This window comes from Cicer arietinum, chromosome 8, assembly GCF_000331145.2.
Source record: "Cicer arietinum cultivar CDC Frontier isolate Library 1 chromosome 8, Cicar.CDCFrontier_v2.0, whole genome shotgun sequence".
In the NCBI taxonomy this organism is placed as follows: Eukaryota; Viridiplantae; Streptophyta; class Magnoliopsida; order Fabales; family Fabaceae; genus Cicer; species Cicer arietinum.
In genome coordinates, this window is record NC_021167.2 from 25,340,584 (window position 1) to 25,354,756 (window position 14,173).

A 14,173-nucleotide genomic window follows, 5' to 3' on the forward strand; every position below is an offset into this window, starting at 1 on the left:
GACAAATTGTTGTCTGGAAAAAATAATCGATTATAATCGAATTTAAAGAAAAAAATTCAAAAAGTAGAAATAAAAAAATGCAATCCTCTATATTCTTGAATAATGAATAAAGGGGTGGGGGAGGGAGAGAAGGGTGGGAAAATGGGGAAAAGAGAGAGGAGATTTAATGTAGAGAGTGCATCATTAGATTTGGTGGAACTTGATTATCTAATGGTAAGAAGTGGTCTTGTATCATGTACCACTTAAATGATTTGTGCATAATAGAAATATCTATATATTAATACTCTGTAACAAATTTCAAAATATTTTGATTTTTATTTTCTACTTTAATATAATAAACAACGCTCATACCATATAATTGCATATATTTTAGTAGTTATTTATATAAAATTTAGTACACTACAAATATATTTAATTTGCTAAAAAATAGAGGATTAGACATGACAACTTTTTTTGTCATCTCATTAATTTAGAATTTAGTTATGAGATTGAATGAACAAAAAAAATTTATCTTGTACAATTTTATACTATCATGTTGTCTAGTACTTATTATTTTGCAAATCAAACAAACTCAATTATGATGCTATGTGATTGTTTAGTACTCTGGATTCAATTGACAAACTCAATTATGATGCTATGTGATTGTTTAGTACTTTGGATTCAATTGACATGGTTGGAAACTTTAGGATAGTTTGGATAAAAAAAATTTAAATAACATATTTGTAGAATATATTTTATATAGAGATTCTCTCTATAAAAGAAAAGAAGGTATTTTGTATGCAAACTATTGATGCATGCTACTAGAGAGAAACCTTATTTCCAAAAAGAATAATTGCACCAAGTTTCAAGGAGTTATTTTTTTACCAAATTTTACTTACTTCTGAATCGATTTATAAATTACTATACTCTTTCGATTAAAACACAAAGAGTCATGATCAAATAAAAGTTGTTTGAGATCATGATATATTGTAATTTGTCACTGAACCATTGCAAGACATCTAATCATTTGTAAACGTTTACAATATATAACTAATATTTTGGGTCCTCAAAATTTTGGAGTCTTATGTAGTGGCTCAGCTTGCACGAGCTATAGGTCAGCCTTGTGTATTGTTAGAACAACAACTCAGTGTAAACGATAAAGAATGAACAACGCAAAATAAAGAACACAAAATGTTTGATAACGAATTTGACTAAGTATGTTTATGTTTCTAATTGAGGAGTGGTTACAATTTCTTTTTATTAGATAGAATTTACGAAGTACATACAATTTGTTTTTAAATGTTAATGTCTAAATTACAATAATACCCCTTAATTATTCTATAGGAGACTCTGTTCGCTCGACCTTGCCACTTCTTAGCATATATGAGCATATCCGTAACTCAAAAAATTATGTGGATTGTTATGAATTTTTTACAAACGCAACTTTTTTGGTGAGTATAGTTTTTTTCGGAATATTAATCAATATTGTCATACAATCGTGATTATATAAATGTTTCTCAATTGATAGTGAAAATAAATGAATGATGATATTTATTTTTTTGGTATCAAATTCGATTCTCACGAAAAACAAAATCTGACTAATTTTTAATAATAAAAAAGCGAAAAACAAGATGATACTGAATAACAATATCAGTTGGTGGAACTGGACTCCTATAATAAGCATCTATGAGCCATATCCAATAATGTCATTAGTCATTTTGTTCATGATGGAGTATTAGTGTAGGAAAAGAAATGTAAAAGAGACTTAATAAGAAGTATGTCCCATTCCTTAGAAATATAATTATTTTTCATAATGAATAAACTTATTGTAATGTGATGGCTGCAAATGTTAAAATGACATCTTTATGGGACTCACGTTGATAGAGCAGAGATAAGATAGAATTAGATGAAAAGAATTATTGTATTAATTGATAAGAAAACAGAAAATGATTCCAGAGCTAACGCTCCTCAGTTAGAGAAAACAATTCTCTTATTGCCCAACCTATAAGGTGTAACTGAAAAATGAAAAAAACCATCCACCTATCTATGCACACACTCCTATTTATTAGTGGAATATTAACTCCTATTTATTAGTAGAATATTAATTCCTATTTATTAGTGGAATATTAACTCCCTATGCCAGCTAGGCAATCATTATTTTTCTGCATCCCATTTCTTATTCTTTCTCACATATACTTGTCATTGCTTAGGCCCCACCTCATCTCTATTTACTAAGAGATCCCCCTTATCACTTGTGGGGCCCAACCCATTCCTATCATCATCCCCACCTTCAACAGTAGCCTTGTCCTCAAGGCGCAAATCAGGAAATTGACTCTTCAGCAGCAGTTCCTCTTCTCAGGTAGCATCTCCAACATCCATGTCTTCCCATTGAATCAACCATTCTCGCTTATGCTGCCCACCATCAAACTTATCCCTCCATGACAAAACCTTACCAGGAATAATATCCCCAGTGTCAGACTCCAAACTGCTAGGTAATTGAGTTGTAGCAGTATAATTGCCTACAGCTTTCTTCAATAGAGAAACATGAAAAGTAGGATGTATTTTAGATGTTGTTGGTAACTGTAGCTTGTAAGCAACCTGCCCTATCTTCTTAATGACTTCATAAGGACCAAAAAATCTGGGAGCCAATTTTTGATGAATTCTATGCACAACTGATTGTTGTCGATGGGGACATAATTTGAGGAAAACCCAATCACCAATCTCAAATTGAATTGCCTTGCGTTTTTTATCAGCTTGTCATTTCATGTACTCTTGAGCTTTGAGTAAATTAGCTTTCAATTGACGCAAAGCTTCATCCCTGTCTCTTAACTCCTGGGCTACAGCTTCTGCTCTGGTTTCTCCCTCCAAAAAATGCACCAATACTGGAGGTCTCCTGCCATACACCACCTCAAAAGGGGTAAACCCTGTGGAAACATGGAATATGGTATTGTACCATAGCTCTGCCCACAGAATCCAATGTGCCCATGACTTAGGTTGATCTGCAATAAAACAACGTAGATAGGCCTCTAAACAGCGATTAATCACTTCTGTTTGGCCATCAGTTTGGGGATGGTATGCCGGAGACATTTTAAGCACTGTACCTACTAGCTTGAACAACTCTTTCCAAAAAATACTCACAAACAAGGGATCACGATCACTAAGAATTGACTCCGGAATTCCATGCAGTCTAACCACCTCCTTCACAAAAATAGCAGCAATGGAGCGAGCAGTAAATGGATGTTTAAGAGGAATGAAATGACTATACTTGGAGAGACGATCCACCACCACCAAAATAGCTTCAAATCCATTACTTTTGGGCAAACAAGTAATGAAATCCATAGATATCTCACTCCACACTAAAACTGGAATAGGTAGCGGCTGTAGTAACCCACTAGGCGTAGTCGCGACATATTTTTGACGTTGACAAGTGTCACAAGCTTTCACAAAATCTTACACCCTTTTCATCATCCCTTGCCAATATAAAGTGTCTGCCATTCTCCTATAAGCGTGCAGGTAGTCGGAGTGACCCCCACTAGGGGAAGAATGAAAATCCTTAAGTAGATATTCAATAAGTGGTGAGTCAGCCGATATAACTAACCTATTTTTGTAGAATAAGATGCCACCTTTTAAGGAAAACCCAGTTTTAGCAGTAAGATCCTTTTGAATAGCCTCCACAATGCTTTTAAGCCAGAGATCCTTCGAGACCTCTTGTTGCAATTGGTTGCTCTGCTGCCAAATAGGATAGGATATAAGAGCGTGAATTTCAGCATCCTCATGTTGTCTAGATAAAGCATCAACCACCTTATTCTCCACTCCCGCCTTATATACCACCTCAAAGTCAAAACCCAGCAACTTAGCCATCCATTCCTGCTGATTTGCTGTGGTAATACGTTGCTGTAACAAGTGTTTTAGGCTCTTTTGATCAGAATAAACCACAAACCGCCTTCCTAACAAATAATGTCTCCAATGTTGAATAGCTAACACCAAATCCATTAACTCCTTATCATAGGCCGATTTAGATAGCCTAGATGATTCAAAAGCCTTGCTAAAATACGCAATGGGATGTTTAGATTGCAACACCACAACACCAACCCCTTTTCTAGAGGCATCACATTCAATTTCAAAAGGAAATTTGAAATTAGGCATAACTAAAACTGGGGCAGTTGTAACAGTTACTTTTAATTTCTCAAAAGTTTCGGCAGCCGCAACATTCCATATAAAACCATCCTTCTTTGTCAACTCGGTCAAGGGTTTAGCAATATTCCCATAGTTAGCTATAAATTTTCTATAGTAACCTGTTAATCCCAAAAAACCCCTCACCCCCTTGACGTTCTTAGGGACTGGCCATTGTAACACACTGCTAACCTTGGCAGGATCCACAACAACCTCTGCTTTGGAAATGACATGACCCAAGTATTCAACTTGGTGTTTACCAAAAGCACACTTCTTTTCGTTAGCCACAAACTGATGTTGTTTCAAAATGTTTAAAACCATCTCCAAGTGCTGCAAATGAGCAGTCCAACTATCGTTGTACACTAGTATGTCATAAAAAAAAACCAATACAAACTTCCTTAAAAAAGGCTTAAAAATATCATTCATCACTGATTGAAAGGTTGCAGGGGCATTGGTAAGGTCAAATGGCATCACCATAAACTCATAGTGACCCTCATGAGTACGAAATGCAGTTTTATGAATATCCTCTTCCTTCATACGAATTTGATGATAACCAAATTTAAGATCAATCTTAGAGAAATAACCCGAGCCATGTAACTCATCTAACAATTCATCTACCACAGGGATAGGACACTTATCTTGAATTGTAACCTTGTTAAGTGCACGGTAATCTACACACATGCGCCAAGATTTCTTCTTGACCAAAATAACGGGGCTAGAGAAAGCACTACTGCTGTTTCGAATCACCCCCTGCTGCATAAGGATCTGAATCTGTTTTTCAATTTCATCCTTATGTAAATGAGGATATTTGTAAGGCCTCACACTTACCGGACCAGCACCCTGCAGAAGTTCAATGGAATGGCTAGTGTTTCTTGTAGGAGGAATACCCTGGATTTCTTTAAATACAATAGCAAATTGATCTAACAACTTTTGCAACTCCTTAGTCTGTTGATCTGAGACACGAGGCGCTTGTGAACCTACCGCCTCCATCAAGGTAGGCCATTCGCAGTCTGTTATCAGCCGGGAAGAAGTGATGATGCTTTGCAAAGTAGCCATCTTCTCATCTAAGGCTTGGCCAAGGAGTTTCACCATACTGCCCTTATGGTTGAACACCATAGACATTTCTTTCCAATCCATGGTCACCTTCCCCAAAGTTTCCAGCCAAAGAACTCCCAAAATCATATCCACACCCCCTAACTCCAACACATAAGCATCAAAACAAATCTGCACCATTCCCACATCCATCTGAATTCCCTTACACCAACCCATAGTTAGGACACGATGACCATCTCCTAACTTGACGCCCAAGGGAGTAGAAGGTACCATAGGCAGCCCTAGAGCTTCAACCACCTTAGGAGATATGAAATTATGGGTGGCTCCACTGTCAATAAGAACCAAAATAGGCGCACCTTGCAAACAACCCTTTATTTTCATTGTTCGAACCTGGTTTGGAGTGGTGGATACACCAAAAACTCCCATCCCTTTACATTTTAATTCCTCTTGTGCAATCTCTTCTTCCGACTTGGCCTCCAGCACCACAATCTCTCCTTCATCGTTGACCACTTCATCGTTGACCACTTCATCGTCCCCCAAGATAATCAATCGTAACTGCTTCATTGCGCATTGATGGAGGGGATCCCATCGTTCATTGCAACGAAAACAAAGTCCCTTCGTGCGGCGCTCATTAACCTCTGCGCTTGGTAAAAGGCGAACGCCGCGTGAGTGACGGCGTGAAACGTCGCCAGAGTTAAGATGTGAAAGAGGAGTAGAATTGGGAGGGTGTGTTGACCCGGTTTGAGATCTAGGACCCAACCCGATACGCATTTTACCCACATTGTTACTAGTCTGGTTAGGGTTTGCAAATATGTTCCCTTCCCCTTCGCGATTGGCCCAATTAGGTTTTTGAAATCGGGCCCAAAAACCTTGACCCGGTTTGTAGCGAGATCCAGATTCAGATCCCTGCCACGAAACAACAGCAAATTCACTCTCAACATCACGAGCCACTTGCATCGCTAAGTAACGATTACGAGGCCTGGAGGTACGCACACGAGAATGAATGTCATGACGTAAACCACCAACTAAATAACCAAGAAACTGTTGTTCTGGTAAACGGCCACACTGTGAAGAATACAATTCGAATTCAGCAATGTAATCCTCAACAGATCCAAATTGTTTTAATTCCTTTAATTCTTCAAAGGGATTCTCCAAACGACCACCACCAAAATGAACAATCAACGCCTCCGTCAAACTCTCCCAAGACAAATCCTTTGTAGAATCGTGCCATAAATTGAACCAATGAATCGTAGGACCTTCCATACTGAGCTTCGTCAATTGAATTCTCACGTCTGCTGAAATGCGTTGTACGTCGAAATACATTTCTGCTCGAGTGATCCAAGCCACTGGATCATCACCGGTAAGCACCGGCAATTCCACCTTCTTCGCAGCTAAACGAAACTCATCTAACGGCGAGGGAACCGCTGTAATATTGTCTTGAGACGTCATCAAAGCCCTCTGAATTTCAGAACCAATGAAGTTACGTAACGACTCAATGTTGTCCTCCACACGTCCCAAACGCTCCTCCACTCCGGTGATTCTTGCATCCATTCTGGTTTGCATGAACGTAGCAGGTCGGACCAATTGATAGAGCAGAGATAAGATAGAATTAGATGAAAAGAATTATTGTATTAATTGATAAGAAAACAGAAAATAATTCCAGAGCTAATGCTCCTAAGTTAGAGAAAACAATTCTCTTACTGCCCAACCTATAAGGTGTAACTAAAAAATGAAAAAAACCGTCGAGCTATCTCTGCACACACTCCTATTTATTAGTGGAATATTAACTCCCTATGCCAGCTAGACAATCATTATTTTTATGCATCCCCTTTCTTATTCTTTCTCACATATACTTGCCATTGCTTAGGCCCCACCTCATCTCTATTTACTAAGAGATCCCCCTCATCACTTGTGGGGCCCAGCCCATTCCTATCACAAGTTATGTGCACTTACAACTACGTAGTCACACGATATCAACTGTCTCATAAAGATCAGCTTACTTAGATTTTGAGGTTAAAAATTGTTTAAAAAAAATTAAAATATACTTTTAAATTGATTAACAATGTAATGAGTTGTAATATTCCTTCTTCCTAGTATTGTTTTGCTTATTAAATAATATACCAATAACTAGAAGTTCAAAGTTTCATCCGTAAGCCTAGATCAACTTAGGTTGAATCCTATGTTTTGAATTCGGACCAAAAAACTCGTAAATATGTGCAAGTTTCTTTACCATTTTAGAAGAAGAATAAAATTTAAAAATTTAAAAATTTAAAATAAAAAAAATTCTAAACAATACAATGCAAATATGTATACACGTTAATGCATTCAAGAATTGGTGGTGACTTGAATTTGAAAACCAATCCACCAGTCCCTAAAAACATGTTAATTCAATTCTCTCTCTCTATATCTAGTACTAATTCTAAACTTTACATGGAAGAACGCAGCTCCTTTGATGAAATGATTCTGTGCAAAACCTTGCCAAAAACATCATAGAACAAAATGATTGCATCTGTTTGAGTCAATTGCACAGACATGAAACCTTGTCCATCATAGAAGAAATTTACATCTTTTCTGTTTGTTTCTTCAATGTCTCCTCTCCATGCCTTAGATCCTGCTCCACTAGTCAAGAATTGAATTGGACTGCAAACAAGGTCCTCTATTAGATAAATATATAAATTCTTTTTGTGTACATATTTTATACATTTAATTGGAATGCACTCATATGTGTAATTTTTTTACTTTATCATCAATCATAATTTTTAGAGCTGTCATAATAGGTCAGATTCAGCAGGTCGGGCCAACAAGGCCATGTTTAAATATTTGCAATCCATTATAAAATGGGTTGAATATTATTGGTACTTATATATACTCTGGATCGGGGTGTAGAAGGGATTATAAATATCTCCGTAAACTCACAAATTTAACAACATCGATATTTGTCATTTGAGTTAAGACTTAACGACAAAGTAAATTAATATTTACTATGGTCTAATTTAATGTTTACCTTTTTGTGTCATTGATATGTTCAAGACAGTGATCATGTCCATTCATGTAAAAATCAATATTATTTGCCTGAAATTTGACAGTAAAAATTTATCAGTACTGTTTGCTAGAAGAACAAAGAAAGATAGGATCATGTTATTCATTCACCTTAATTAATGCTAAGTTTTATCTTTACCTGAAGAATTGGTAGAAGTTGGCTTATAAGTTCTTGAGTATCACCATGATGTCCAATACTTTTAATTGCATGATGACCAACAACAATCTTCCACTTTGCTGTTGATTCCCTCAATGCCATATCAAGATCCTGAAACATAATAATCCAAAATATTGTTATCTATATGATCTAATTATGTAGCATCATTATTTTAGATTGAAGATGTGCCGTGATGTCGACACATGTAAATGTTCAACATTGACAATGATACATATAGTTACATTCATTCACTTTTCTAATCTTAAATTTATTACTAGTATCGACGTGTGAGTATCTGGTGTCTGTGTCAGTGTTTTATAGTCTATCAATAATGTCTACTTTGATACATTTATTACATTCAATTAAATCGTTTTTTCAAATTAGTATTGATATCAACGTGTCAGTATCGTTTTTGGTGTTCGTGCCGATATTTGTATTTAATAAGATTCTGCACAGATAAATGTGAAAAGGCAATTATCCATACCTTTAGTAAATTGGAAATATAAGTTTTTGGTGGATAAATTCCCTTCCAATCATAATTATGTTCTTCTGATTCAGTAAAATATTCTTGAACAAAAGGGGTGGTGTCAACAAAAAAAATCTCAGCAAGCTCTACACAAGAAGAAAAAAGACATATATTAGAAGAAAAAAAAACTATATGAACATGAATTTTAAACATTTCAATAACTATAAGATAAAAATGCAACAAAGAAAATATCAACTAAGAGTAAGCAAATACCTGAATCTACAATAAAAGACCTTAAACAAAGCCATTTACTATCAATTTGTCTAAGGAATGGACTCAATTGAGCCTCTGCATCACCCCTATAGTCATGGTTTCCCAACACTGCAAACCAATCATTAATTAAACATATTATAATATATATGAAAACTATAGTAAAAAATACAAATATTAAAATAGTTCTAAATTGTAGTCTTCAATCGCGACATCAATATTTATGAGGCCGCAATTTTCCACATTTGTCCGCACTATCAAAGATTGCGGTTTAACTACAACTACAACTGCAATTTAAAATCTATATTTTTAATTAATTATAATTAACAAGTTAGTTTAGAAAATTACCACTATACCACTGCTTTTGTAGACTTTTTGCTGTGTAAATTTTGGAGAATGATTCCTCAAAATTTGGATCATGTTCACTAGTTAGGCCATCATCATAAAAATTGTCACCAGTTGAAATTACAAAATCAATGTCAAGCTTCTCTCCAACCTCCCCCATCTATAACCAAATCAAATACATTTTGTCATTCATCAATGATACATTTAAAAAGAAATATTTAACAAAAAAAAAAAAAAAACTTATTAATGAATAATCATAGCATATAAAAATAATTTATTAGATAAACATTTAATTAAAATGTTTTTTCAATCTTAACTATTATTAATTAGACTTTATTTACTCTCTGTATTAGTCGGTCGGTTACGACAAAAAAAAAATACTATAATTCATATATATTTGCAAAATATCACAATTTATTATTCACAATACATATGTTAAACCATAGATTAAAAAAAAAACATTAAGCAAACCTGGAAAGCAACTTCAGATTGATTGTATTCACCTCTTCTTCCCCAATCACCAAGAACCAAGAAACTAAGAGAACCATCACTTTTTGGTGTGTGTGTAAATCTTTGCAATTCTGCAGATGCATGAAGAATTCCCAAACCAAAGATGATTGTAAAGAGAAAGTACACAAAAAATGAATTTCCACTTAGATATGCCATAGCTCTAGTGGATGTTGAAAACACTTGATTCAAAATTGCTTGTTGTGTCTCCTATAATCAACAAGCCAACATATAAATATATATAATGATGATATAATTACAAAATGAAATAGTGTAAAAAATTTATATAGAATTTTTAATGTTCTTAACAAATTGTAACTTCAAAAAAATAAAAATTAGAGTAGGTGGAGCTAGGAGTGTCATTGTGTCAATTATACAACAAACTTTTATATTACACTAAAAGACAAATAGATATAATCGTAATTGCGATTTAGATGTTGAGACCTCAAAAATTATTGTATCATGGTATAATTACAGTTACATATTGCAATTTAAAACAATAAATTTAAGTGATAGTTTATTTTGTGTAAAATATATGTTACCTTTTCAAAATTTATAAAACAATAATAATGTAAATAATTTATGAGAATTTTTGCAATTGGTTGAATTTTGTCAGAAAAGAAAGAGAAACGGTGATGGGTTAATAATGAATGATTATGTTCTGTTTCAAAAGTAAAAAAATAAAATAAAAACAACAAACCAACAAAAATAGTGGCTATTAATGGTGTGGTTGAATTGGTTAAGATTTACTATTTAGGAAGCATATGCTAAATGCCATATAGAATATTCTTAGGCAAGGAACATTTAAAGAAGAATATATAGTGGAATATTCCTATGCTTTTTTCAATACAATTATATTGGTTTACAGTTTATACCATGTTGTTCTGCCTTTGCAATGTTTTACTTCTACATGATTGGTTTCTTACATCAATTAAAAAGTAGAAATAAATAAATGGAAAATAAAAAGGTATTTCTCTTTGTCTTGGGATACATAAAATAAAATTTACTAGGACATTATTGAGTTGTATTATTGAATATGATCACAATTCTGACCAATTATATCAAAGGATTGGTAATAAGTGAACAATTATACTGTAGATGCACATGGTTCAATTTTTAATATTTTCTACGCATTGTATTTTTTATTTATAAAAAAATATTAGAATAAAATATTAGTCTATCAATTTCAAAATAGAAAAGATCTTGAAATTCATATATATTTCTTTTACTATAGACATGCTTCAATATTTATATTATTTAGAATATTTAATTTTTAAATTGAACGATGAAAATTTTTAATTCTATCTTGTTATATTTCAAATCCAACATTTATCAAGATTTTAATTAGAGAGATATGAAATGATTGACCTATATGATTGACTTATTTCAACAACAAAAAGATTGACTTATCTTATATTGGTGACACACCAAATAATAGATATGATAATTATTTTATTGTGTTATCCTTATCATAAAATAGGGCTATAAGTTTAACAAGTATATGTGAACCGTGCAAAAAAGTTTTATGCAAAATCTTACCATAGTTGTTTATCTTGTAACACCATAAATATGTCTTAAGTGATATGATGACGACAAGATGGTAAAATATAATTTAATGTGTAAAACTTATTTAACTATAGAAGAATATTTATTAGGCCATACTTTATTTATTAGTCCATACTGGTTTTTTAATTGTGTTAACTATTATATATAGCGGAGATCCCACAATATATTGAGTAGATTAATTTTATAAAACTTTATAAAATTTTAAAATTATATAATATTTTGTTAAATAATTTTAAATGATCGTGTAATAAATTTTAAATATTTTAAAAGTAAATGTCGATTGTTAGATTATGTATCTAGGAATTTTAGATTTATATAAAATTCTGCGTGTTTGATCATTAATATATTGTATCAATAATTAACATATGGTTAAGTAAAATTCACGTTTATATTGAATTATAAGACGTATCAACTCATCACATAGTTACTCTAGAGTCAATAGATCATAATGGAAATAAAGTTGAAACTGAGAGCTAGTCTTGTGTAAATTGAAAAAAAGTAGAAGTATCACATATGAGAGATATCACACATATTAATGTTTATAAAGTAGAGGTTTGACAGGTGTGTCCCAAAGAATATTCAATTTTGTGAATGGGAGAAAACACACTCAAATTGACCATTACACATGCGCACATCGTCGTTTCTGTCTGTCTGACTGGGCCTAAGCTAAGTGGTATTTTATTTTTTAGTATTCGAAAAAGAAAGAGACAAATTATTTTTTCTGCATGCGTTTTTTTTTTATCCACGATTTATTACACACATTTTTCTTATGCCATCCACCAAATCAACAACTGATCTGATCCATTTTCCACTTCCCCAAAATTTGGCGCGATAGTTTTGCAAATCTGGTCAAATTGGACGGATATTTTGTACTCAAATCAGTTGCAAAATTCTATATTTCGCTCAATTTACAACACACACCAAGACTCTGAAATAAATCTTAGTTTTCTCTCCTCCTTTTTCTGCTTCATCCTAAATTATATTTCTCTCCTTTTATTGAAAAATTGTCCCTTCACATTTTCGAGTAGTCGTCATACCATATTTTCGAGTGACCGTAACCGACATATTTAGAGGGTATAATTCTATAACAGTTTTCTACAGTGCAGTAGTAAAATAATACAGTGTATATGAGTTGTTTTATCTTAAGGACGTTGTGGTTGATTGCCTGCTTTACATAATTTTGGGCAGTTATGCAAAACATCTTAAAGAGATTGTCTTAATCCGTGACTCAACTCAGTAATATCTTCGATGGTTGAAAAATATAATTTACAAATTGTTGGGTTCAAGTGAAAGGGGCTAAGTCTCACATCGACTAAGAATATGATAAATATTGTATATATAAAAAAGGAGACTCATAAACCTAACACCTTAAATTTTTTGAGTTGAGATGTGGTGTCAAAGTCTCTTGTAGTCTTAGAGTATTTGATATATTGTTGCTCCCGCACTCCCCCAAAATCTCCAATACATATGAATGTTGGACCAGAGGAATGAGTCTAATGTCTCATAACATGACAAATGTACTAATTCTTAGACTAGAGTATTTTTTTATAAAAAAAATACTCTATACTAAAAAGGATTTAGCTCCTCTATAATGTCAAGTTGATGAAGTGAGTTGATCGATATTTAATATTATAATCACTTATAATTGATCATGTATGTGCACAAAATAACAACCATTCATTTGATGATCAATAATTGATATTACTAATTTTATTCTCTAAAGTGAGTTATTCGTTTTAGAGAAAACAAATCCTACCAAAATTTAGATGAACCTTGATAAAACACACCCACACAAAAAAGTTTACTATGCAAAGATATAAAATTGACCTAGAGAAAATGTAGCGATTTGTATGAAATTGAAGGTAAAAGAGAGTTTAGAAAATGTTACCTTTGGAAATCAGCTATGTCTTTATAGCAATTCTAAGGATTGAAGAAAGGTTGGGTCAATTGCTATCATCATGTTGCTGATTATTCCCACATTCAATTTTGGCATCGTAGTTTATGAAATCAATCAATCCTTTACCCTCGAATGCATATATCATCTTGCAAAATATGGTGGATATATGTTGTAGTTTGAATGATTAATTTATGAATTTTTCATAGGATCAAAATTGAATCTTTAGAACATGACATTTTTATGCCACCTCTCGTATTGAAGAAGGGATGTATTGATTGAGATTTACAACACATTTCCTATAACACAAATTTCATAATCATGGACAAAAAATGAGAGAAGGAGATTTTTTTGTGATTGGTGGAAGAAAGAATGAAACATAAAAAGTAATAATTTATAGATAATTTTATTGAACGGATAATACGAAACATGCAAGATATGGTCATTTTTTAAATGTGAGTGAATTTAGATGAATTGCGAAAGATGGTAGAATATTGATATAAGTGATAATGTTAGGATGACAATTCAAGCCATAATAATTGATATGTTAAAAGTATAGCTATGTTGGCTATGTGTCATTACATTGCTTTTATGTCATCTAAAAGTATATTTATTTTCAAACACAAATAATTAATTTTTTTTTTTCTGTTTGAAATGACAAAGAAGTATATTTTTGAATAAATGTATAGTTTTTTAGAAACATAGATAGGGAGAAAAGAAGCTT

General features: G+C 32.9%; 1 protein-coding gene across 2 annotated transcripts; it reads right to left on the minus strand.

The window, feature by feature from the left end:
- Positions 1-7,416: 7,416 nt before the first annotated feature.
- Positions 7,417-10,656, minus strand: LOC101493165 (purple acid phosphatase 17-like). Of its 2 annotated transcripts, XM_027337762.2 has the most exons (8): positions 10,532-10,656; positions 9,954-10,199; positions 9,486-9,642; positions 9,141-9,248; positions 8,886-9,013; positions 8,384-8,512; positions 8,210-8,277; positions 7,417-7,845 (listed from the first exon to the last, which is right to left on the minus strand). In XM_027337762.2, exons 2-8 carry the CDS (start codon positions 10,146-10,148, stop codon positions 7,632-7,634), a joined length of 999 nt encoding a protein of 332 aa, XP_027193563.1. In that variant the 5' UTR covers positions 10,149-10,199; positions 10,532-10,656; the 3' UTR covers positions 7,417-7,631. The 2 variants fall into 2 exon arrangements, with proteins under 2 accessions (XP_027193563.1, XP_073220186.1); XM_073364085.1 differs by lacking the exon at positions 10,532-10,656 and having other exon boundaries at positions 9,954-10,351.
- Positions 10,657-14,173: the final 3,517 nt, after the last annotated feature.

Bases quoted from the DNA above. Each gene is read 5' to 3' on its own strand.
- LOC101493165 (XM_027337762.2), bottom strand. From the start codon at position 10,148: ATGGCATATCTAAGTGGAAATTCATTTTTTGTGTACTTTCTCTTTACA. The intron at 9,249-9,485 runs GTAATTTTCTAA...ATTGGTTTGCAG, and splicing joins ACAAAAGCAGTGGTATAGTG to TGTTGGGAAACCATGACTAT. The intron at 7,846-8,209 runs GTAAACATTAAA...CCTTGTTTGCAG, and splicing joins CATATCAATGACACAAAAAG to TCCAATTCAATTCTTGACTA.